General features: G+C 38.7%; 1 protein-coding gene across 1 annotated transcript in view; it reads left to right on the forward strand.

Moving 5' to 3' along the window:
• LOC139459134 (serine proteinase stubble-like) overlaps window positions 1-27834 on the forward strand; it is a 75960-nt gene that overhangs the window by 27303 nt on the left and 20823 nt on the right. The window contains exon 2 of the mRNA XM_071240586.1: window positions 7214-7388. Within this exon, the coding sequence (XP_071096687.1) occupies window positions 7214-7388 (175 nt within the window). The remainder of the gene's footprint in view (window positions 1-7213; window positions 7389-27834) is intronic.

Genomic DNA, 27834 nt, shown 5'->3' on the forward strand with positions numbered 1-27834 from the left:
ACACTGATTTTAAGTATATTAGACTGTTTTTTTTATAATGATAGCAATTATCTCTGTAGTTTATCCAGATTCACGATGGTTAGTTCTGACACGATTGCGACGCCATGTTTGTTTATAAACACTGAAAGTAGTCCCTACTTGACCTTTGATATTTGTATCTCTATCCGCACATGACCCCAACGGATATCGTTTTTATCAGTAGGCCTATCCTGCCGGGAAACCTACTCATTATATACTCTCTCTCTGTGCCTCTGTCTCTCTCTCTCTCTCTCTCTCTCTCTCTCTCTCTCTCTCTCAATCTCTCATTGAAAAGGGCCACTGATAAAGGGTTTATGGGTATTCATATCCGTATCTCAAAAGATCAGGTTAGTGAAAGCGACGTGTTGTCATCCAAAACACCAGATACATTTACGAAGGGCTTATCCATACATTTTGTTACAATACAATAATTATATGATAATTTGAATGCTCCAATCACACAATAAACCGACGGGAGCCATCCTCCCAAGAGCAAGAGGACTCTTTTATAACTTTCTCGCGATTTACCGTGTGATTAACCGGACATGCGCGAGCGCGTTCAGTCACAGAATCTTGTTCCTGTTTGATCAGACAGTTTATCGAAGACACGCTAAGTAGGGGGATGTTGCGTTAATTGGAGCCAGCGTCCACTTTCTGTGGTCTCAACATTCAAGTATTGTCTTTAGACCAACACTGACCGCTCGATCAATCATAGGTAATCCCCCCAGGTGTGGCAGACAACACAGAGGTTAATTCAAGGTGAGAATGCGGTCGTTAAGTCGACTGACTGACGTTTGTAAGGCGCTAAAAACATGTCCTTAGGAAAACACAATGATAGAATGAGTAAACGAAATGACTATCGGTTCAACCAGCTGCCCACAGATGGGATCATACTTTCTTCGCAACTAATCGAAAGGTATCTCAACCGTTTCATTATTTCGGTCAGTGTTGGTCGTTTCACAATACTGCCAATACTTCATGGAAGGTTACCGACAACAAATATTTAAAACATGTCGGATTATTCGATTACGGTTGTGTGTATGTTGGTTTTATATGTTTTAGTTCACTGCTAGCATTACATTGAAATCGTTGCATTTGACAACTTCGGTATGCCAGGTTTTCATGTCAAAGATGATTTGTATTTGTAGAAAAGGGAAAACATACCAGAGCCATTCAAAGCAATATCGTTTCTATTTATGTTAAAAAACAATGTTTAGTAAAGCATTTTCTTCATGTTTCCTTCATCTGAATGTTTGCTGTCGGAGTTATATGGGTCATGGTATTATATACTTAAGCCAAACAGAATGATCTTTCAATACCAGGAACTTTCTCTATTTGATGCTGTCATTTTTATCTTAATCGAGGACGAAGAATATAAATATATACACACTGACATTGATATTGAACTTAATTCGTGATATGTCTGTGAAATATTGAATATTTTCACTAATCTTTCGGCCAAATATCGTATTTTGACATGAGTGAGTGAGTGAGTATGGTTTTACGCCGCTTTTAGCAATATTCCAGCAATATCACGACGGGGGACACCAGAAATTGGTTTCACACATTGTACCCATGTCGGCGTGACGAGCGAACGCTTTAACCACTAGGCTACCCGACTGCCCCTATTTTTACATGAAGTATAACATTCAACGATGTTGTACTTCGGCTACAGGGGCTTGCGGAAGATTTTACCAGGCCCTTCACATTTGACAATAAAACTGGCTCAAGCGATTCCTTTCTATGTACCAGTAGAAAATACAGAAATACTGAGATTACGTTGTGTAATTTAGTAATTCACTGAAATAACTTCGTAATTCACTATGCATTTTCGCCTTAGTTTAGCGTAAAGCACAGATGTGATGTCAGTCTAGAGTGTGAACAAACGTTTATGACTGGACCGTTGCTTGTCAATTTTTCAAGCCTAGATTACACTGGATCCACATGACAATTTATGTACATTTCGAATTAACGGAACTGTTTTCATCTGGACGCTGCAGCCTCACGTTATGTTTTGTTAGCTACTGTTTTTTCCCCACTGAGTCATAGAGGAGGGAGATTGTTCATTTGTACATATCATGACTTCAGTTGTGTCTATGTTGCACGTGATGTGTCTCTAGCACACTTTGATCGAATTCCTTTCATACCGCGACACACGGCATTTTTATGATATATGATATCCCGATGATTTCTTTTTTCTGGTGTTTACTTGCATTTAAACGGCTCATAAGTTTGATAAAACACTCCTCCTACGGCCCTGGGGATTTTCCCACGCTCTCGGTTTTTCATTTTAACCATAACCGCGGAGTCCTATCCTTAACTTAAGGAGTATTATTTTTAACATTTTAAATTATAAATACAGAACGTTTGCTCCATAAAGGCTTAAAGTATAATAATGTTGTGTTACTTCCTGTTACCAATAACGATTTTCATGTTGCATATATTAGACAGCCCTTAGACGAAAGTTTTTTTACAAAAAAGAGAACCCCACAGAGAAACTCTTTAGCTTATAAAATGCCCGTCAGCGTCCACGTTCTGCTAACGTGCAAGCGATTGATAGAATACTCGTTTAAGACATTGTTAAAAGCCTTTTAAACGCATACTAAAGATCAACTCGCGAAGGATCTCGACATACGTGCATCTGCAGCAGAGAACACGTCCATCGTGCATCACGCAAGGGCAACTAATCAGTATACATACATACTAAAATGCGTATACTTTTGAAATATTTTCCATAAGGGAATGTCTTCTCAAAGTCTTATAGTAGGGATATATTTTAAGTTTGAGAAAGTGGGGTGTTGTAGTTTGAGGAATTGCCTTTCCAGAATGATACTGGGGGATTCTCATTCACAACAGTTACCCGGATGTCCTCCTTAACTGAATTTCCTTTTTTAAGGATGTGCTTCCATGTAGTAATGGGGCACGAGTGGATCAGTCGTCTAAGGCGCCGCAGTTCCAGAAAACTATGATTGTGGGTTTGAATTCCGGTTTGATTATGTTTCTAGGTTTGTCAGCACCATGCCCGTGCTCGTGGGTTTGAGTTGAGTGGTCAATGTCTACGACCTGCATCACTTCGGGCTGTCCTCCCACATCCAGCTGACAGGCCGTGATCTCACTGGAATACTTAAACCAAACTCACTCACTCACTCACCCCACGTAATGATACACGACAAACAAAACTGACTGTTTACATTGTGTAATTAGAAGAAACTGATACCCAGTACAGTTACTTGAATGTCTTGAACGATTCGTTGCTGTGCAACAGTGCATGTGAAACATGTAATGACTGTTTGAACTGTGTAATTTCGAAATCATATGTCGATTGTTTTCTAACTATAAGTATTTAACTTTAAATAGGGTTATGAGAACAAATTAAAATAGAACTTTATCCGTTTTCAAACTTACCTTACATAAAGGTCATATTCCCATTAGTTGTGTGAATTTTGATAATGTCTACATCTTAAAATTCTTAGACCGTCATTGGTAAAGCTCAACCTGCTGAATTGAATGAACGCATCATATTTTTTCTTACACTCTAAAAAGTTCATTTGCGGACGATGTAACAAATTAGCATCCTCTTGTTTTGTGCATACAACTGTCACAACCATCACTACCACTACCACTACCATTATCACTACCGCTCCTAGGTAACATCTGACAGAGCAACTGTGCATGATCACTAAACACGTCTAAGACGTCTGACCACTGACACATCTGACTGACGGGAAGACACCGTTATGAAAAACATCGTTTGAACTTCAAACGCATGCACAAACCTCGGTCTTCATTCCCCGTGGTCATAATATGGATCAGAAAAGATCCCACGTCATATGAATACTGCTAGTGTTTGTTTGTTTGTTGTTTAACGCCGCACTCAGCAATATTCCAGCTATATGACGGCATTCTGTAAATAATCGAGTCTGGACCAGACAACCCAGTAATTGACGTCATGAGCATCGATCCACGCAATTGGGATAATTGACATGCATCAACCAAGTCCAGCCTGACCACCCAATCCCGTTAGTCTCCTCTTACCACAAGCACAGTCGCCTTTTATGGCAAGCATGGTTGCTGAAGATCTATTCTACCCCGGGATCTTCACGGGTCGAATACTGCTAGTGAGTGCATGAGATAGTGGCCATGGCCGTCAGTGATATCAAACCATGTCAGGGCGGGGAACACCAAGAATACCAGTTATATATTATACTGATATGGGGAATCTAATCCGGGCATTCTGTGTGAGGAACCAATGATGTGTATTGTGAAACAGGGTGACATCCAATCGGAATGGGTAGTATTAACTTTATCATCCCCAAAACGGTTACACCAATAGGATTATTCAGAAATGGTAATATAATGTTCCCTGTCAGCAATATCCACATTTAATTACATGTATGCTACTGGTAGTGCCCGTCTGGTTGGAAGAGTGATCTTTTTTTTAGAGTAAGGGGGTGATAATATCTGCTCTACATATTGTACCCGTCTTCTTGCATATTGCCTATTCTGCTGCAATGACTATATCTATCCGTTTATGAAAACATTAATTCGAAAACGTTTATCTTGAATTAGAAACCACTATTGCTCAAAACTTTAATAATAGTGAAATGAGTTATACATAACAGAGAAGGAACCTGGTTCAACTGCATCAGTTCTACGTCAGTACCACGAAGGAAGCAGCGTTATGAGTAAGCGCACATACCTCCCCCCTTCCCACGTGACTTGACACGTTCAGGCAGGCAGTGTCATTTGTCTATGGAATTGGTCAGCGTGTGTTGGACGGATGGTATGGTGAGCATGCGTCATGTCTACAGCTATTCCCCGTCTAGACAAATATGACTACCGGCCAAGTCTCCCACCACATGTCAGCATCCGACAGACAGTGAAAGACGTATTGTTCGCGGCATGGCTTGTAGATGACCAAAATGTGTTGTCACTTATTAACTCACGAAATGTTGAGGTCAATCAAATATGACATCCGACCACGTGTCCATGGGGTGCTTCATGTGACAGTGACATCATCTGCAGACAGGTTTACATTGAGTGACAAAGCGACTAAACACATTCCATAATCATAAAAAAATCCCTCTCTAACGCAGAGACCATTCTACGATTCCGACTAGCTCATGAGCAGATTTCCATAATCATAAGAAATTCTGGATGTACCACACAAAGAGACATAGAATTTAACTACTGGAATAATAGCTTATGCTGGTTCGTGAGTTTATTGATGTTAGACATTAGATGTTTATTAAATCCTGATAGGTATCGCTAATTAGCATGTACAGGGACATAAAAATTGATAGCGGTCTGCAAGAACAGCTATGAAACCCTGTCCATAATCATAAGAAATCTCGGTTAACAGAGGTGTCCGTTATACGATTCCGACTACAACATGAGCATATGTTTAGAAATCACTATCATATAGAGACGATACCAGGCGTTCGCGAAAGCGTGAGCGTATCCTGCACTACTGGTGGCACGCGTCACAAACACATGCAAATGAAAGTATATTCTTCACGGGAACATATGGTACGAGTCAAAATAGGCAATTGAATCGGACATAATTTTTGTCACTGATACGTCAAATGTGGAACGTAGATATTGTCACCAGTTGACCTAGTTTGGAGGCTGTAAGGAGACCATATATTGCAAATGTGGGACATTTTGGGAACGTACTTATGTGTCCAGTAATGTTTAAATCAATGGTATGAATGTTTTGCCTTTTTTACGTGTATTTCCTTTTTTTCTGGTACTCAGTAACATTTTCTCTGCCAAAACACAATTTAACACATTTATTTCCACAAAATGTGGCACTGTCATAATGGAAAAAGAAAAAAAGACACAAAAGAAAACTATACAGAAAAATAATAAAATACACTGAAAATTGCATGCAATGTGGGTGTGTTTGAATCCAGGTTCGCATGGATTATGTTTCATGGTTTGTTTGCACCATACCCATGATCGTGTGTTTCACCAAAGTGGCAACCGGAAGCCCTGTATCACTGCGGGCATTCACTAACATTAAACTGATACATCGGGCATAGCTGAACAAGTAGTGTCAATCCAAATTCACTCACTATGTAGTGCATCAAATGTCATGAAGCAAGACTAATTATGAGATGCTATATTGCCATCACATACAAAACCATTCTAAAAACATAATTTCCGATTTCATTCAATATCAATTGTTTTAACATGCAGAAAACATTGCTATAAAGCAAAAAAATATCTGATCAAATATTTTCTTTGCCAATTTTTCAACAAATACGCTTGCTACAGGAATGAAACAGATCCATGTTCTATTAATTCATAGAGAATCAGCCCATCGCAATCAACCCGATTTTTTCTAAATAATAACAGTAATTCAAAACAATAATAATAATAATAATAATAATAATAATATATAATTAATAAAATAAAAGCGACAAAACTCTTTCCATATTCAAAACCATTTCATAATCATTTCCATTAAACAAACGACGCCACGAGCAGTACAGTTCAAACACTGGACGCCATTCGAGGAATTTCCGGAAGTCAAGGTCAAATTTGAAGCTGATCATTTGATATTGCTTATCTCAACAACTGCCCGGACACAACTGTTTGGTCCACAATAGTTACTCAGGTTGTTGTTATGAGCATTAATGATCCAATATCGGGTCAGCGATAACGACCTGAAGCACGTTGTGAAAATGTGAGAAGTAGTGAACTTCTGAGGGAATTTGAAATCAGTGTCTGTTAACACCAATGAAAGGTGAACGTCACACATACTGAGTCGGGAGGAATGGTGCCAACAGGACAACAATTTCTATATAAAGAGATGACCCATATTTGGCATATTTGATTATGTTCCAATGTGGTACAGACCACTCAATCCAAACACCACGACCGCTTTCAATTTTTTTTAGTTTGGGTGTGATCTTTTCCAAGTTTCGAAATATTTTTTATAAATTATTGTTCGTTCATAATATAAACATGCTGTTTGAGGGCAATTTTACAACCTGGAAGAAAGATCAATTACGTTTGTTTCAACAGAAGTTCGCGAATTTCTCTGGTTATTCTCTAGAATTGTCGATTTATTTGATATTTACAGAGTGTTTTCTATCTTAATTGACTGTGATGTGTAACGTTGTTTCTCAATGAAACACACGGAAGCGATATCCTATTCTCACTGTGTTCTCCACTGCGTCTATTCCAGAGCAATGTGGAGTTATGTCGGAACCCATGATCATCGGAGGAAGTCTGTCCCAACCTCGGAAGTGGCCCTGGCAGGTGTCGCTTCAGATCATCGCTGCTGTGGAGCCTTGGCATAGATGTGGCGGCGTCCTTATACACCCCCAGTGGGTGCTCACTGCAGCTCACTGTGTAGAAGGGTAGGTGACGCTTTAATATCGTTAGAGAGATTGTGAGTGAGTGAGTTCGGATAACGCCATTATTCGTGCCAGCTTAACGTGGAACATGTCCGTAGTGAAGGTCTTAGTCGGTTACCACTTTGAAACCTTTGAGCACTAGTGTACAGGAAAATCTAGGATCAAAACCCTGGTCCGCCCAGTAATGCAACGCTGCCCAGCGTGGTCCCTGAAAGAGCTGGAATAAACATCAAGTACTGTCATGTGTGGTGATTTTGTGCGGGTCAGTGATTAGGCTCACTCCAAGAAATTCACCAATTTGAGACTGATTCGATAAAGTACCATCAATTGTACACCACATTCATTTTTGTCTATTACGGATATGGCACTCTTAAATTGCGAAACGTCGGCAACAAAGAACTCTATTGTTGTCTCCCTTGAACTTGTATAGGCAATATCAGAAGTAATTTTAGTGTGTAGTTTGCATGATAATTTTGATAGTAAGATATGTTTCACAGCTTACTTAATATTATTGTCGGTGGAGTTCAAAATTGCATCTGTGAATTCGCCAATGAAAGCGGCACAACGAGGTGAAACTGGCGACACCATAAGTTGTGAATCTCCATTAACAAGATAAGATGTGAGAACATGACGCTTGTTTTATATCTGGTTTCACTTCTATGGTTGGTTGTCTCGTGCAACATATGAAGAACAACCCAAGCGAGGGACACAGAATTATGGGCAGAAAATGTATGTGTTAAAATAATAGCTATAGAACGTTTCCATAATCTTGAGAAAGAACCCTTGCCCGACGAAATCGTTATGAATCACTATCAAATAGTGACGATACAAGGTGTTCGCAAAATGTTGAGCTGCTGACCAAGGTCGGGTTTATTGACCATCCATTCATACACCTGGTATCATCAGTATATGATACTCATTCATAAACACTGGATTACGTTGCAGTCGAAATCGTACAATATATATATACTTTTATTCCTCCATAGGAGTGTTACAAGGTATAATATTAAAGATAATTACATGAAAATAATTCCATTGTCAGAGAATACCACCATATACCACTGTGGTAACCGAGTTTCTTAGTAAATTCCGTCCATATATTGGAAGCAGTAGAGTCCTCGAATTACACTTCGTGAGTAAGAGCGACAGGTATCTGGATCAGTATCCAAAGGTGGCTTACAGGACAACAAACAAGCTACAAGATCATAGTCTGATTTGCTGTGGAGTTCAACGCTGATGTCAAAGGGACCTATACACACAAATGGTCTTGTCGCTATTGTTAATTATTATGATAATACACGAGGGGTATATAGTGTATATTATGTTTTGTGTTGTTTAACCCACATCCCTATATAATTCACATCCTGTAACACGATATGACACACGTGATAGCTTAGAATGATATAACGACCTAAGGATGAATGTGAATTATAATTCATGTTTCTGATGCTTTTAAGTTCGTATATGCTTACTTGTTAAAGCAAGTAATTAATCGACTCCATGAAGAATAGACAGTAGATAGCATCCGATATGCATCTACGTAACCGAAAAAAACTAAGAATAATGAAACCAACTCACTTCAGATACATTTATGACATCCCTGTTAGACGAATGTAGAGGAATGGTGGTGTTTCTTAACACTGCTGGCAATAACTCAAAACGACATCTCATGTACTTTTTTGATTATTCAGCATTCACAGTTTTCATCATAATGTAAAATCATACTTTTCTTCGCACGATCATGTTCATTAAGGAGAAAGGTTGCTAGAAATATATTTGGAAATTCTTTTTCAATCTTCACGCAGTCTTCACGCGTTTTTTAAATATTGAGTTCTTGTAATTCGGTACTACTAACATAGTGTATAATGTTGATAAGTATTCATGTAATTACTTTATGGGTAATATTTTCTGTTAATGTATGAACAGGATTTGCAGTTTACTTTCAAATGTATATCCAATGTTGTGACCATGTGATGCCTATGCAGCTCTTGTTACAATCACAAGGTTGTGCAGTGCTGCCCTCTAATCTTCCGGAGTCACAGCAGTATACCCATCCCCTTTGCACCTACGTGTTCTGAACTGCTGAACACTATACTGTTAATTTAATCCAAGGCACCTGCCTTAATTTGAGATTGTCGTCACAAGGCACACTCATATAAACGTCCGTAACGCAAATTGGATAGTGAAAATAAAAAGTAAAAGTTGGTAGGCAAAATACAGATTTTAGCATTGACAAAAATGGAAATTCATGTCGAATTTTAAGGAGGTTCAGTCAACAGGTTACCATGAATAAAACGCTGCAGATATGATATAAATTTCACTCCGATACTTTACTCAGATTGTGGTCAAAGTGAGAACTGTTTGGAATGTGTGATCATTCGTATCAATCGTAGCAATCACATGCCTTAATTTCTGCAATAATCTATCAAGCACATGCTTATGCGGAAAGACCAAATGAACATTTATGACAAATTACAAACTCTTATCTTAGTTCAAACCTCAGGAACTGTGATTAATGATTATGAAAAGACAATTATTAAAAACAGGAGGGTAAAGGGACCACAGAAAATGTTTTCGCACGAAAGTACCCAAATTGGTCTCGGGCACTGGCCTTCTGTTTGGTGAGTGAACGCTTTTACCGTTAGACTACCCCATCGCCCTACCAGCCTCCAGGATGGTCTATGATCGAGAAGCAGCTTGCTTTATTTTTGATTTTGAGGTTCAGAGGATATATCAATTGGTATGCGTTAATCTTAATTTAATGTTGAAACATATAACATATATATCATCACTGTTTGATAGTGATTCATAAACACTTGCTGATGATATAGTCGGAATCGTACAATGGACTCTGCTTTTAGCAGATATTTCTTATGATTATGAAAATTCTGATTTTCTTTTAACTTAACATATGTGTTAATATAACTGGAAACTGTACAAGCCTGTCATACCTGAAGCGAGATACATGAAGACGTCAGTGTAGTACACACGCCAAAAACACATTCTGTGTAAATGGGAATTAAAAATTAACCACAACTTTATACTGTTATCGTGAAAATCCCTTTTGTCTAAGAGATATTAATACCGTTTTTAAATCAAAGACCGAATCTTAAACTACGTTTTTATTTACTCAGTATGAACAGTAACGAGACTTTAAAGTCAAATTCTAATGATAACATAAAATCTCAAACGACAATGGTAGACGTCGGGTGGTTATAATCGCTTTGGACATAAACACTCATTAACGGCTTTCAAAAAGAGGAAAACAGTCAGGTGAAGATGGCAACTTTTTTAAAAATTTGAGACGTCTTCAAATGAAATGTGTAGGTGTATCATCAGGCCTTCGTGCTTGGAATGTATTCCTTTAAATAGTAAGTAGATTCAGGGCAATTAGCAGTCCGAGCAAGCTTGAAATTACAGCCCTTGGAAGTGCGAAAGGGGCCTGTTAATTCTCTTTCCGGAATCAACCGATTCGAGCGCATTCTCTGACTTAAACCATATTATAGTTCAAAGGTAATTTCTCAATAGTTTTTTCACAATGCCCATTGTTGCGTTAATTTAATTGTTTCCAATGGACGTTTAGACTGGGCAGTGAATACCTCGCTCAGAATCAGCTGCAACAACAATAGCGTGACGTCATCATAATGGAGGGGCGGTCGGGTAGCCTAGTGGTTAAAGCGTTCGCTCGTCACGCCGAAGACCCGGGTTCGATTCCCGACATGGATACAATGTGTGAAGCCCATTAGTGGTGTCCCCCGCCGTGATATTGCTGGAACACTGTTAAAAGCGGCGTAAAACCATATTCACTCACTCATCATAATGGTTTAAACAAAGGCAATGTCTCGACTTCGCAACCCATATGCTTGCCGTTAAAGGCAACTATGCTTGTCGTAAGAGGCGACTATGCTTGCCGTTAAAGGCGACTACGCTTGTCGTAAGAGGAGACTATGCTTGCCGTTAAAGGCGACTATGCTCGTCCTAAGAAGCGACTAACGGGATCGGGTCGTCAGGCTCGCTGACTTGGTTGATGCAGGTCATCGTATCCCAATTGCGTGGATTGATGCTCATGATGCAAATCACTGGATTGTCTGGTCCAGACTCGATTATTTACAGACGGTCGTCATATAGCTGGAATATTGCTGAGTGCGGCGTTAAACAATAAACAAACAAACAAACAAACAAACACTACAGACAATTCGTACCAGATGTCTTATCCACTGCCGGGCAGAAGAAAGTATACACCCAGGTTTGATGGTGGCTACACATGAAACAAACAAGAAATTGTTATTCGGCGGTGATGTATTTGATACGGGTATCATAGTTGTGTTTTGGACACTAATTGCACTGTTTCAGCGACTGTTATTAGCCTTTTGATAACGTTTGTAATTGATGGGTCAAATCCAATTTTCAAGTGTATAATTTCTTTCAAGTGTTTTTTTGTTATTATCGCATTGTCACATATCTGATTAGTTTGTGTTTTGGTATTCAAACTGGTACAGCTTCACATGAACATTCAAATGGCATCAAACACAACCCAGGTCCATGCCACTGCTGACACCCGGTGTTCCACATATGGCAACAGGCCCCGCGATGCATATTCAAATACACCTGTTGTTTTAAAATGTTCGCCCGAATCATGGTTCTTGATTTGTCAGCTCGTGGTTTTCACCGAAATGCTTACGTCTGAGACCTCAGTCTTTCTGGACTAGGCACATTAAGCTGACATGTCGCGAGGTAACAGAAATATTGCTGAGAGGGAACCGAACTCACTCATTCTTTCAGATAGCCAGATGCTAGAGCTACCATATCCGTTAACAATCAAGGGATTTATTTCTGATTGATAGGTCGCGCCATCTCAATCCATTCTGTTTTTAAACATTCTAGGAATGAAGGCTATGAATCGTAGAAACACCGCACAGAGAATATATACAATGAGCTGCAGCAACAGGAGAGAAAAAGTACCAAATAAATATGTTCTAAATAAAAGCGACGAAACAATTCACATAATCACAGGAAATGTCTGCTAAAAGCAGAGTCCATTGTACGATTTCGACTTTATCATAAGCATGTGTGTATGAATCACTCTCTAAAGGCATTTATATCAACCGTGCACTTGGAAGATTTCAGAACCCAACATGTTCTGATATATAAACACGTCGCTATATAAGTGCAATAATCTTGGACCCCAATTTCACCTCACCTCTGATATATATCATGCTAACATGTCGATCAATTTAGAATTAAATGGCCTCCAAGACTCTTTAATGAAACATTTCAACAAGTTTCAAGAAATTAGCCAACTGCATTTGGTGTATATGCATGCTTGGTATACAATAAGATGAATGTGTACATGGCGAAATCGAGAAATGTAAGCGATTTTATGTTCAACAGACAAGACAGGCGTTATGTATACACAACGGATTTATGAGCATAAATTCCACACCCTGTGACATAAATACATATTTCGATTTGCTAACAAATGTTTTTTTTTTTAAATATTTTGACCTTGCTGTCGGAGTAATGACATGGTTTTGATGTCTTGGAAATTAGAGCATTTATACTTCACAACTGCCTGTCATGTTTATCCTGCAACACGCAAACAAAATTCCCATAATATTTCCCCGTCGAAGAATATCGCTAGCATGTTGCATTTAATGGCCATAAAATTAAAGGTTAGATTCCGCTCCTACACTCTGCTTATAAATAGCATTTGCCCTCACATTACAACACGGAAAAAGTCTATGTTTGTTCATGCCAGGGACACAAAAATGTTTGTAGTTTCAATCACGAAATGTCTCCTTATAAACAGCGTATTTTTGTCTTTCATTGGTGTTTTTAGCATACTTGTGGTTTGGCTGAGTGAACAGTATTGAATACTTCATCATATTAAACATGCCACCGAGCGTCTCCCATAGAAAATTTAAACGTCGATATCTGTCCATACACAAACGATGAGGCTACCTTCAAGTTAATTTAGAACCGATCGACTAGAATAGAATAATCAATTAAACGAATGCCATCCCCCCTCCCCCCCCCCCCCACCACCCCCACCCCATCCCCCAAACAAAAAATAATGATTAAAAAATATATATTTTTTTACAAAATAACAACAAAAAAAACACAAAAAAACAACAAACAAAACCAACAGCAAACCAAAAACAAACCCATCAAACAAGAAAACAACCCAAAATAACCCATAACAAAACGGGACACAAAAATGGGTTGGTTTCTGGCGTGCCGAAGGGACGCAACTCTGTACAGCAATTTGCGATGCCTGAGACGACTTGACCACCCGTGCCCCCTCTTCGTAGGAATTGAGGAGAGGAAACAGGTGCTATTAACAGAATATACAACAAAGCACACCCACTGTATGGAATCATTTTTATGTCTAAGACTGTCTTTAAGAAAACATGAATATTTTCGTAAATGACTTGGAAATGTATAAATTGAATTTTACAAAATCCTTGTTTATGTCTGCCTGAGATAGATGACGGCCTTTGAGGCTGCAATAGGGCTTCATCACTTGAGGAAAATGTTGGGTAGGCTAGTACTTAAGGCATTGGTCGTCACGCTGAGGGTTTCAAATATTGATAAACCGAATAGTGTTATTATTTAATGGCACTCTAATAATTATTGATATATCCTGTTCATACTTGATTACTTATAGGCCGCCCTGAGAACATCATTCGAAAATTATTCAGCAAACGTAACGATTCAATACAATGAAATAAAAGCAACAAATCCCTTTCCATATTTAAAAGTAATCTCTGACAAAAGCAGACTCGACTGCACGATGAGCGTACTCTGCCCCTCCGGCGGCACCCATCACAAACACATGCAAAGGATAGTCAATTGTTCACTTTGAAAGTCAAAACAGGGAATCGGACATCATTTTTGTCGCTGGTGCGTCAAAGTTGTAATATCAAATATCAAAGCTTTGACATTAGGGTTTCGCTGGAATGTATTCCGCCCTATTCGTTTCACCTGTAAACATGTATCAGTCTGCAGTCTGGGGCCTCAGACATTAACCAAAGACAGTGGTGAAAGTCTCTACCTTACAGACAGTCGTATCGTACCTTACAGACAGTCGGTCACGTCAATGCGCCAAACAGCACGCCTGCCATAAATGTCGATGCAGGGGACACGGTTGGTCTATAGTTGTAAATTATGTCCCTTAATTATCAGGATCCGCTTTAAGTGGGTTCGAATCCAAGATTTTCTGAAATTGTTACCTTAAATGTGCTAGAATTATGCATCAAAAACACATGTTTATGGTATGGTCAATTGATGATATAGTCAGTCAGTTGTACAATGGACTCTTCTTTGAGCTAGAACGCCTCCGTGGTCTTGTGGTTGAGCGTCCGCCCGGAGAGCGGAAGGTTGGGGATTCGATCTCCGGCCGCGTCATAAAAGATGCAAAATATGGTACTTGTTGTTGCCCTGCCTGCCTCGGCATTAAGGGGCTGAATCAAGGACTTGTGGGCTCGGAATCAGTACACATGCACTGTGTCTTAGTGGGGTATTCATGTTAAACTGCACTATGGTATCTCAGTTTTCTAGCACTATACACTTGCCATTAGTCCGGACTAGTACAAGCAGCCACAAACACACGCTTGCATGCACCTCGCTATATAAGTGCACTAATCTGAACGCGACGTTAACTCCCATTTCACCTTACTTACGTTGAGCAGACTTTTTTATGATTATTGAAACGTTTTTTTTATGTTCACTAAAGTGGCAGCGATCACTCACAACTAGGTCAAAATGATGTAAAAATTTCATTGTTGAGCAACACATTTCGATAAAAAATGAAACATGGATAATTGTGTACTTCTTTTTAAGAAACAGAATAGTTCAGGAGGACGACAATATATCGTTACATCATAACTGAAATCAGTTTCTGTATGATGCAGTTTTTGTATCAGTTATGTGAAATGTAATTGTGGATCCTACACGTTTTTTAAACCACAGTTGGCAGAGGAAGATAAAAATTAATCCACCCCTAAACCTAATGTAGGCCGTACTTTCTTATATTTATTTCCAATTACAAAATAGAATCTAAGATTTAATGAAAATATTGACAAAGAGGTTGTTTCCGACGTCAATGCCAAAGGGATTTAAACGGCTCTTTGACAAATCAGACTCTCATCCTCTGATATACCGTTTATGTTTTTTATTTTACATTTTCTCCCAAATCCTCAGCTGATAGGTGTCATCTGTTCCATTCCCGTGTAAATACATGCATCAAACATGACATGGGCACAACCAATGGCAGCATTTACTTTGGCATTGTCGAGGTATGTGTGCTACGGGGAACGCTTTCCACACTACAGAAAGTAGGCATTGCATAAATTTAGACCATATAAAACATGCGTGTGAAACCTGAAAATTCGTATTTTGTTTAAATTGTTTAGTCTTTTCTTACTTTGCTTTTGTAATCTTGTGTACTAAACCAATTTATTTTTTCCGCCTTTCAACGTTTGGTGTCTGTCATCTTTTATGATCTAAACGTAGGGATATTTATTGAATCTTTTAAATGAAATTCTTTTATCATTGTAGATAAATTATATTTTTATATGTTATATTATAGCTTTTATTCATTTTCTGTAATATTATTGCAACAGAACAATATCTCCATGCATTTAATATATATACTATAGTTTGCTGCACAAATCCAAACCATTATATCAGAAGGGGCGGCCGGGTAGCCTAGTAGTAAAAGCGTTCCCTCGTTACGCCGAAGACCCGGGCTGGGTGAAGCCCATTTCTGGTGTCCCCACCGTGATATTGCTGGAATATTGCTAAAAGCGGCGTAAAACCATACTCACTCACTCACTCACTCATTATTTCATGTTTCCTTACTCCCACCGTGTGTCCGGATTAATTGTAAACTCTTCTGTGCCAGCAAGTTATGTTGTAATGACAGAGTCTTGATAGATGGAAGAAAACTATATGACCTCGCATTGTTGTTTGGCCCAAAGTTTCATAACAAAACACTGGTGTATAATGAGTGGGTGGGTTTTAACCCGCTTTTAACACTATTGCAGCCATATAACGGCAGGATAATGACAAGGCATAGGCTTCCATGTTGTACGCAGATGGAGAAACGAACCCCGATCTTCGGCATGGAAAGCCAGCGTGCTAATCACTGCTCCCTGCTTATAACTTGTCAGTTAACATTGAGTTGTAATCCACGTTAAGCTTCCGGGAATACAATACCATCATTGTTTCAATAACATTTTCAAGAGACGATCTATTCTTTTAACTGATAAAATACATTTTTATGACATTTGTCTTCTGGTAACTATTTGGATCTTTGTCTCCATAAGTATTGATACTGTTGGTATATAAACCTTTTGGCATCGTCAACTCGACAGTACCACAATTTCAAAAAGGTTTTAACTGCCAATCAAAAGAAGGTATACACCCATGTTCGATGGTGGCTAAATGAAACGAAGTTGTTATTCAATGGTAATGAATTTGAAACGGGCATCATGGTCGTGTTGGACCTTAAGTTTGCAGTGTTTCGCCAACTGTTTTCCACTTATCAGCGTTTGTAATTTATTGGTCAGATCCAGTTTTTAGGTGAATAGTTTCTTCTGCCCGGCAGCTTAAGTCTCTTTGAAAATTTGGAACATGGTAACGTTACTGTCGGCGTGTGTATATGTTCCCTTTTCAAGAAGGGGACTTACTGAAATCATTGGCATAACCATTATTTAGCATGCTAATCATATTTATTGAAGCCTCTGTGTGTGAGACTATATACTCCCTGTGTATATTTCGGCCCTGAATGTTTCGCCACGAACCTGCGAATGTCGTGAGAGGCAAATACATAGATCGGAAGGTCCGACTTACTGACTTGGTTCATGGCTGACCCTGGATCAATCCCTGGATTGTCTAAGCAAGATTGTCTTATCGCTGGAGTATTGTTACTGTGGCGCTATGAGTGAGTGAGTGAGTATGGTTTTACGCCGCTTTTAGCAATATTCCAGCAATATCACGGCGGGTTACACCAGAAATGGGCTTCACACATTGTACCCATGTCGGGAATCGAACCCGGGTCTTCGGCGTGACGAGCGAACGCTTTAACCACTAGGCTACATGATCGCCCTGTGGCGCTATGAAGCAAACAAACAAACAAACATAATATCGAAATAACGTAACCACATATAGATGTTTAGTGTCTTTTTTGTTTTTTTAGTTTGATTTTGACGAATCACTGTGAATCTATGTGCATATGTACAAAGCAAATGGAATTGTGCTAATTGTCAACTATCGAGTGGGCTTGTTATGTCGCACGTCGCTGTCGAGTTCTGAATCATATTTATTAAAAAACCACATAAACACAAACAATTTGTTTTGAGTCCATAAATAGAAACAAAACTGAACAAGCAAAATAATTACATGTGTCTTTCTGGGTTAAGAGGCAAAGACGAGCCATGGTCAGTGTAGTGTTATTACGTGTATGGGGTGTTCAGCCCTTTCACATTCATAGGCGGAATGCTATGGTTGTGTGTTCGATTCCAAGATTCGCCTTGAAAAAGTTTTTTGTTTTGTTTGTTTGTTTGTGTGTGAGTTTGTTGTTTAACGCTGCACCAGACAATCCAGTGATTGGTATCATGAGCATCGATCCACGCAATTGGGATCGATGACATACTTCAACCAAGCGAGCCTGACCACCCGATCCCGTTAGTCGCCTCTAACGACAAGCGTAAGTTCTAACTGTGGATAGTTGCCGACGGACACCGTAATGTCGACGTTGACACATAATAAGGCATCTGGCAAAATATTTTATTCCACAGCAAAATGGAAGCGAAAGATAGAAATACTTTAAGTTCAGAAGCATGCTTACCTTTGCGCGTTTCCCTGTAGACATGTGAAGCACATGTCTTAAATCGACGTATCAGATAAACAATAGAGACAAAGGATATACATAAAACATATGGATATAGTGAACATTTATTGAAATTAAATAACATAATAACCTTATTAAATTACTTCATTTTTGGGTAGGGTAGCCTAGATGTTAAAGTGTTCGCTCGTCACACCGAGGACCCGGTTTCGATTCCCCACAAAGGTACAATGTATGAAGCCCATTTCTGGTGTCCCCCGCCGTGATATTGCTGGGATATTGCTAAATATATTTTTATTGCGGTGTAAAACAATACTCACTCACACACACACACTTCTTTGTGCGAGGAACAGTGTACTTATGCAGGCAACACCAGTGGTTAGATCGTCTTTGTCTTAGGGGCATTAATTACAACACCATCAAGAGGTTATGCATCAACACTTTGTTGTGTGTATTCAGCGCCACACTCCAAAGGATCGAGTCTGGACCAAACGGGCTAGTGACTATTACTATGAGCAAAGTCCGTCAAGGTACATGCAATCACCGAGCCTGATCCTACACGTGCCTCTTTCGACAAGCACACGTTTCTCAGGACCAAGTCGAGCCCAGACTACCCTAGGGTGTTAAACAAGGAAATGAAACTAATGATTTGGTTTCAAATGTAAACTGCTTTATGTCGTTGTATGGGATTTACCAATGAGGATATCGTGCTAATGTAGCGACTTAGCTGAAAACTGAGCCGTGAGATTGAAACAATTGGAATTTTGGGTGTTTAGAATAAATAGCCACTACATAGCAAATATTGGCACATTGGCAAGTTTACACCTTCACAAAGAACGGTGGAGAGAGTACAGGCGAATACGTCTCCGCCGTGTAAATGTGCACAGTTGCTCTACTCAACGATTGAAAATAGGAACTTGCAGTCATGTCCAGTAATTATACTCGAATCTGTTTTTGGGGAATGGATGGCCCAGTCCTCTAAGGCGCCGCGATTCGCTGTGCAGAGTTGCGTTCCTTGGGCACGCCAGAATCCTATGATTGTTCGAATCCCGGTTCGCCCCGATATTGTTTCTAGGTTGTCAGCACCATACCCGTGCTCGTGGGTTTCACCGAAGTGGTAAACGTCTGAGACCTGCATCACTTCGGGCTTTCCTCCCACATTAAGCTGGCACGCCGTGATATGACTGGAATACTGTTCAAAGCGGCGTTAATCCCAACTCACTCACTCACTTCAAACTGTTTAACCCCAATAACTTATTTCGAGAGGGGGATTCGCCTATTTTCACACCTAAGATATTTGTCGAAGCCATTCTGATGGCAAGAAGTGTGCCCTAATTTGTTGGGCCTGGAATTGTTCTTAAACTGGACTGTCAAACCTAGTGTCTGTAGCTGTGCTCTAATAGCATTAGAACATGTTTGAAACCCAGTAACGTTTTTAGTGATGATTTTAATATAATTCATCCTGTTCCTGCAACCCCCCAAGGTCCACCAGAAACAATGATCGACCTTTGAAGGAGAACACACGGGCAGTCATTGCCACCAGCGAACAAGTCGTTCGTTTTTCATTTTTTCCTAAACATGTATTAGAGTTTAAATAAATAATTGTTTTGCAGTAAGACGATTGCATCCAAATATACAAATACGCTTGTACGACAAGTTACAGTGTGAAACACACCATGGTGCTAAACATAGGGCAACAAATACTTTAGAATCAATGTTATTTTTTAAATTCTTTAAACAAATGTTCATGACGGGCACATGCAACCATAGAGCTTGCCCAAGAAAGACACGACACCCGATTGATTACAGACCGACACAAATTAGGAAACAAGAAGTTTAATTTTGATTTTTTAATATCTGCTATTTCTGGACTGAATGTTTACCCTGAAAATAGAGCTATTTCACAGGCAACAAAGTTACATTTTAATCCATACCAACGTCGATTAATTCAACACCTTTTTAGGTCCTTTAATATTATGACTAAATGTAACTTAAGCATGCAACAAGAACCTTCTGTCAAAGAAGTATCATGACGCATTAGGATTAGTTCTGTAACCACAGCCTTGTATGCGCGGCAAGGGCATCTTGGCTTGACCTTACTTACATCGTATACCAAGGATTGACCGATTTACCGAGAGGTCATCAGAGATATGTTTACCAGTTTACATAGTAGACCATAAACTCATCACACAAGTCCGTGTCATGTATTATAGGAGAAGACAGTGTGTACTTGTAATACTTTCATGACATATTTATAGATGAAGGGAATATATATTGTATTCAAACACACAAGTTAGGATGTTATGAGTGAGTTAGGTTTTACGCCGTTTTCAGCAATATTCCAGCGATATCAAGGCAGGGTCTTCGCACATTTTACATTAACTTGAACTGGGCCGATGTTTCTGCTGGTGGACTGAAGTCTTCGAGTTTCGTCATAAGCTCAGTAGCATTTACCGTTGTTTACAGGCCGTCGTCACATGGTAGGGGTGCTGATGTTCAGCGTCAGGCAATAAATATGTTTTTTTTTGTTTTTATGCAGATTGTGAGGATGGCGGGTAGGGCACATGTTTACCGTTAGAGCGCCTGGTGTTATCACTGTTTCAATGGTCCATTCATAAAGTTTGTTTTTCATTCAGCTATTATGCCCTTAAAATGAAGATTGCATATTCTTTTGCATTGACGTTTAATAATCATGCGGAGTATATTGTGAGAAATATATTTAAATTGTTGTACAGCGTTATCAGTACCCCTGAACATTAAATTCTGTACTTCGCGATGGTACGAAGCTATAACACACATGGGTGTATTTTCAGTGCACATTAGTAGAAGTAGTCGTTACTGTTGAAATACTTGTTTATTTGGGGGATGTTGAGGCATATTTGATTAAAGTCAGTCTAGATTTGTCTTTAGTTCCGTGATCATCAGAGTTCATCATTATGATTAACGAGTGCATGTTCCTGTGGCGCCAGTATTGTTTTTGTCCGGGTGCCACCAGTTTGGCAGGATACGCCCATCTTTTCGCGAACACATGGTGTCATCACTGTTTGTTAGTGATGCATCAACACATGTTCCTGGTACAGTTGGAATCGTACAATGGATTCTGCTTTCAGCCGATATTTCCTACGATTATGGAATTTGTTTGGTCGCTTTTATTACAGAAATACGAATACAATCATTCTTATGGCCGTGCGATTCCTTTTGGATGTAAGGGAACGTTCAGTTCACATCTATAAGAAAACGATATTTTACAAAGATATTTTAATTATGTTTTTGTACTGCTTGATTTAATAAATATGTATTGATCGGTTTATTGCATTATTCTGAATTAATGTGTGCAACAATATAATGAAATTTGTCAAAAAAATGTTTTAATATTTCCTAAGAAAAGAAATATGTCAAATAAGAATATAAACAATAATCTCCCATTTGAGTAACTTAAGACTGACAAGAACAAGCTCAGTGGATTGATTTAGCTAGCAGGCATGGGCAGTGAGACATTTGATTGCAAGGTCAGGAGGTCCGCGTTATTCCAATGATTTCTTTTACCTGTATTCAACGCCAGTCATGCTTGTATATGAATTATCTCTAATGTAAAACATGATCTCCTTAATAACGAGATAAAACCCTTTCCATATTCAATAGAAATCTCTGCATAAAGCAAGGTCGATTATACGATTCCGACTATATCATAGGTATGTGTTTATGAATCACTATCAAATAGTGATGATGCCAGGTGTTTGTGAAGAATTGAGGCATCCTGCCCCACCGGTGCCACCCGTCACAAAACACACACAGAGACAAGTCAATTGGTCTCTTGAAAAAACACGGGAACATATGTACAAGTCAAAATAGCGAATTATATCCGACATCATTTTTGTTACTAACGTGTCAAATTTGGAAATGTCCTCTACATGTCTACCATAAAACTTTCTGAAAGCTTTACCGAGGCATTGAAGGTTGTAACCTTGATCAAACACGCTCTTTGGAATCCTTGTCGATAGAGCATGCTCGATTGTATCTCAAAAGTTGTGAAATGTGAACACCAAAGGTTGGAGCTGCTGGAATATTGCTCGACATGAATGGAAAGTTGATTGCTGGAAAGTCATCCCTCTTTTCATACAGTCTTGTGGAGTGTGTTTTGTCACGTTGAATCTTTATGCATAGATCTAAATACGAAATATTCACTGGTCTCCTTTATTTCTAGTTCAGGTGGGTAAATCAGTGGAAGGGATTGGCTATTTGATTGTTACTGAACGATATCAGATCATCGATATACCTTAAGTTAAACTTCTTGGCCAAATTGACTTGTTTAGACTTTGACAATCCGAGCAGAAATTCCGATTCATGTGCAAAATGAAACAGATTCGCAAGAAGGTGAGTACAATTGATGCCCATCTGGATGCCTACGTCTTTCCTAAATGGCTTACCCCCAAATTATACGTCGATGTTATCAGTGAGGAAGTCAAGCATTTCACATTTTTTCTCAGTAAACTTCAAATGGCATTTGCTTTCAATTTTTTTCAAATTGTCCTGAGGCTCTGAATATAGATACGTAACTGTACCTGTGTTCACCACGTTTTGTCACAAAAGCCCAATGGATCAAGGAAGGAAGTTTGTCATGAGGGATAGTGGTGTACAAAGTTGAAAAATCAAATGTTTTGACAGAATGGAGCATGGTTCTTTTCAGAGATTGCAAATCCTTTGAGTTTTTGAGAATCCACATGGTATTAATTCCACTCTCAGATACTTTCTGTGAATATAATTTAAAGAAAGCCCTTCCTTGATTGTATTAACTAGTATGGGTAGTCTTTCAGACAGGGATTGGGTGGTACATTTGCTGCACCCAGCAATATATATCTCTTTGTATGGATATTTATGGAGCTTTGGAATCCAGTACAAAAGAGGAATGGACATGTCTCAAGTCAAAATTGCTAGTACTGATGCATGGTTTTGGCAGATTTCTTCCTCAGTTAACATGTTGACCTTTTATGTGACTTCATTTGATATGTCATTCACACCAAATTCTTTGATCAAACAATTAATGTAGTGATGCATTCATATAATGGTTATTCTATTTGAGGCCTTGTCAGTGGGAACAACTTTTAACTTTTCATGTAGGGCAGCTATACTTTGGATAACAGCTGGCTGGGACAGAACGTGCTTTATTCCAATTCCTTTTCCTCTTTTTAAGTGCATTCTCTCAGTGACAACATCACGCACTGAGTTAACCCACTATGAAAGACATTCAGCAGGTTCCCCTTCTCTTTTGGCCCATTGTTTGGAATATTATTCGACGGCTTCCATAATGATTTTAACGTTGTGTTAATATAATAGGTGGCGAAGGTTGTTGTTGTCAACAACAAGGAGGTCACCTGTGATTATATGACTTACAGGTTGATCGCAGTATGGCAGTCACAAGCAGTGGAATTTACACATGAGCTGCCAAGTCCACGTTCTAAAACACATTCCTATAATTGAACAACCCCGATGAAATTGTGTCCGTATAGAAAAATGAAATTGTTTGTGGTTCCTGAATTTTGAAATATTGTGGGACATTTTGAGATTTTTGTCTGAGAATGTTACTTAAATTTAAAACATCAACTCCCTCGTTTGCAAATTTGCAAAGAACATCCGGTCTTTGTCTGATTTAGTGTTTCTGGTTTGGCCAAACTTTTCAAAGCGATATCAAGAACTATACTCTCTGGTCGATTCTGTGGAATCTTACTGTTTGTAGACCCACCCATCAGGAAAAGTTGCTGAAGTCGTTAGAGTTCTTTCAATGACACATATTATAGTCTTGTTCTTACTTTGTGCAGTCCGAGTGGTTCTTGAAGGAGAGGCAAGACTAAATTAATTTTAGCATTTGGTGTTCGTCCTTTCTTATGACCATGGCTGCGTCGACGTCTTTGGGATGCCGGAAACTCAATACATTGATGTTGGCAGTCCGTTGGTTAGAAATACTGCCAACGTCTTTTATTTTGTCATTACATCCATTTGGCATTGGTGTACACAACAGTAAAATCCAATGATTTTCTCTGGGTATTCTACGTTTTTTTCTCCAAAATCCTAACTTTCATGCAAAGGATTAAGTGATTTTCGGAATTGAAATGTTGGTAGGCACAACTGGAAGCATTTTTCTGTTGACTGTCATGTGGTTAAACGTTTGGAACGTATACCGACCAGGAATTCATGATAAAATCAGATTAGGTTTGTAAGTATTGAAATACCGGCTTTGAAAATCCGTCCAAAATATGTATATTACCAACATCTTTGATAAAACAGAGTCTGTTTCACAATCCTGTCAAAAGTTAACCACACAACATACCTAAAGTTTTGCTACACATTTAATCAAAAGTGCGATGTTTCGTTACCATATATATTCTAATTAATATTTGAATATACTTTAATTCTGCAAAAGTACCATAACCAACGAATCCGAAATACATATTACATCGATGATGGAATATCGTATATATTTCAACAATCATGTAAACCAGTATCAATATTAAAGTGATCAAAAGAACACACTATTGACAACAAGAACGTCTTTTATTTGACAATTATAACAATGAATAGTTAGAAATGACATAGTATTAAACATCTGAAGTCTGTCATATACAATGTTAGAAATGTTAATACAAAGTAAGTGTTACAAAAATAACATGGAAAGCGGTCGCAAAGCTGTTAACATCGTGAAGTTTTGTTTGTTTTTCAATGTTCCCTTTGTCATGACATGCTTCAACTCAATGTGCAGAATGTAATGAAAAACCGAGTAATGTCGACCAATATTTGAACAAGATGAGCAAAAATAAGATTTAAAAAAAGGTATGATCATTTAGCTCTAATTCTCTTGATGTTTCTGACACAAACTAAATTCCTACATAAAAAAAAACCTGCTAAAAAACTAATGTATTTACTAAATGTAGAGACCAAAAGGGTTTCTCGGTGACAACATGTCCAGCACGTTAGCAATGAGCGTCAGTGTTGGTGGTCCAAGGTTTGCCATTGCTTGACGTCCCATTTTAGACACAATAGGCCAACTGTTGGAGGGACACGCCACTCCGCTGTTATGCTATTGGTATCTAACTTGTATTGTGTCTTGTCTTTACAAGTAATGTGAGAATCTATACCTTCTCCACGCTTTTACACTAACAACGCTGATATCCCATAGTGATTGTGCCTTGTTCCTAAAAGTACTGATAGAATGTATACATTGTGTCATGTTTTACAGGCGTGTGTGGGAGAGGGGGTAGGGAAGGAGACAAGGCACTTAAAGACACTAGAAGGCATAGTTGCTGTGTGTCAGGTGGTCGACTTGTCATCAGTAGACTAGCCATGTCACGCCTGTTTTGTTAGACATAGATATGGATTGGCATGTGTTTGTTACGGATGCCACCGGTGGGGCAGGATATGCTCATCTTTTCGCGAACACCCGGTATCATATTCGGGTGGATTTGTGAAGTAAACACATGCTTACGATATAGCCAGAATCGTACAATGGACTCTGCTTTTAGTATTTTTGTGCTTTTTTTTGACAACTTTATGTACAACAACCTTTGTAGGTGGTTTGTTCTTAATATGAAACGTTACTCTTGGCGTGTGTGGTCTCTTAAACTGTTGACTTTTGATATGACTATGATATTAGTCGGGCATTCTATTTTGATTCAGTTAGTTAAAATATTATCAGAAATTCTTTTGATGCAAGTTTATTTTATCCAAATATATCTTTCAATTCAGAAATTTGATCTCACCAGTGTGAATCTGCACGTTTGGACGTTTATGATTCAATAATTAGTGTGTATTACCTTTTTTCAAAAGATGTGTCGTTATGTCACATATAACTTAATTATTATTTATAGGTACATTAAGATCTTGAAAATGACATGTTTTCCAGCAGGTTAATTGTAATGTACATCTATTATGTATATTCGTACATATTTCATATGTGAAATTGGTTTGATGTTAATGTTAATAACGGGCCCAATTTCACGTAGTCATTTTAGGAGTCGGTTCCGATGTAGATTTTTAAGCGCTAAATTGAATTTAAACTGAACGTGCAGGATTAGTCATGTCCGAATATAGAGAGTAAGGTAAAAAGATTAAAATATTTCCAGGACATGCGGAGATTTGAAAGGACATCGGCATTCCTCATTGTTGAAATAGCAGAGAGTTTAAGTATGACCTCTATCTTGCTTCAGCGTGTGATCTATATATCGATATGACATTGTGCCAAGTATCAAGGTGCTGTCTGCAATGTTTCGGGGACGTGCAAGATGCACCATGCATATGATTGAGCCTTGGCGTCGGGTGGCACATCGTCTTTAAATGTTTAACTGCTTCCAGTTGACAGTTACATAAATCTGTAACCTGCATAAGAAAAGCATGTCTATTGCAGAGTTGTATGACATGGGGTTGCCTTGTATTGTAAAACTAGATTAAGGCTACGCTCACTGTACATAGTCCTGATAACATTTCAAGTTCATATTCCAACACTTGTTGGTTTGTTCCAGGAGGTGACAATATTACAACGGCGTTTTGTTTTTGTTTTTCTCCTTCTTCTTCTTTTTATTATTTTGCTTCTTCTTCTTTTTATTCTTTTGTTTCTTCTTTTTCGTCTTCTTCTTCTTCTTCTTGTCATTGTTATTGCCATATCGTGAACCCATCCAATGCTCTCGTGACTCAATGTGTACACTGTTTGGTGTGTGGGGACTGTTTTGTTGATCTAAGTACACAAAATAGACTTGGACATATATGTATCTACGTATGTTTCTATTTAACAACATATGGCTATTATGTTATTATTGCGGTGGAAATATTAACATTATATGAGGTAACTGGAGAAAGTGAGGTATCCCAACGTTGGCAAGCAGCTTAGATGATGTGAAATTGCAACGTGCGTCACATGAACCTTGGCAGAGCTAAGAGAGTCTTATATTTGACAGGTATTTGATAGTTGGTTTGCATCTATTTGAAAAGACTTTGAAGACAAAAGAAATAGAAATTACACCATGGACATTTTAGGTCTTACTCACAACAAAAACAATGCAAGCCACACAATCTTTTCTTATCTTGGACATTTTTGTAAAGATCATTTTGGTGCTTTTCACATAATTTCAACCAGCCCAGAGCAACTTCACCCTTGTTTATAATGAGAATGTACTTGCTAACAGAAACATTCTGTTTGGTTATACTTAGCAATGTTACAGTTTGTGTTTGAGCACTAGGCAAACTGCGCTAATCCAGTAATCCCAGTGATATATACACACGCACATTATGATGTTCCCTTACTGCACATGTATCAAACACGACCTGTAGATTCTACATTAAGCAAACAACAGAAGCACGCTGAAGCATGCTCACTTAGCTAAAGTCCTGTATGTAAGACACGTGGTCTGTCCTCAAATGGAGCTGTTAGTCGATATCTCAAACATAACATACATGATCTGAAGGTCAGGGCTGAGCTGATCCTTTACCATTAACTGCGTGTGTGTAGGCTTGGTAGAGTGCATTCATCTGTCCACTGTCTTCAATACAAAATTGTGGTCCTATAAAACAAACAAACAATCCAACAAACGTGATATCAAAATAGCGTGATCA

The sequence above is a fragment of the Haliotis cracherodii genome, unplaced genomic scaffold, assembly GCF_022045235.1.
Source record: "Haliotis cracherodii isolate W230 unplaced genomic scaffold, xgHalCrac1.p SCAF_13, whole genome shotgun sequence".
Classification (NCBI taxonomy): Eukaryota; Metazoa; Mollusca; class Gastropoda; order Lepetellida; family Haliotidae; genus Haliotis; species Haliotis cracherodii.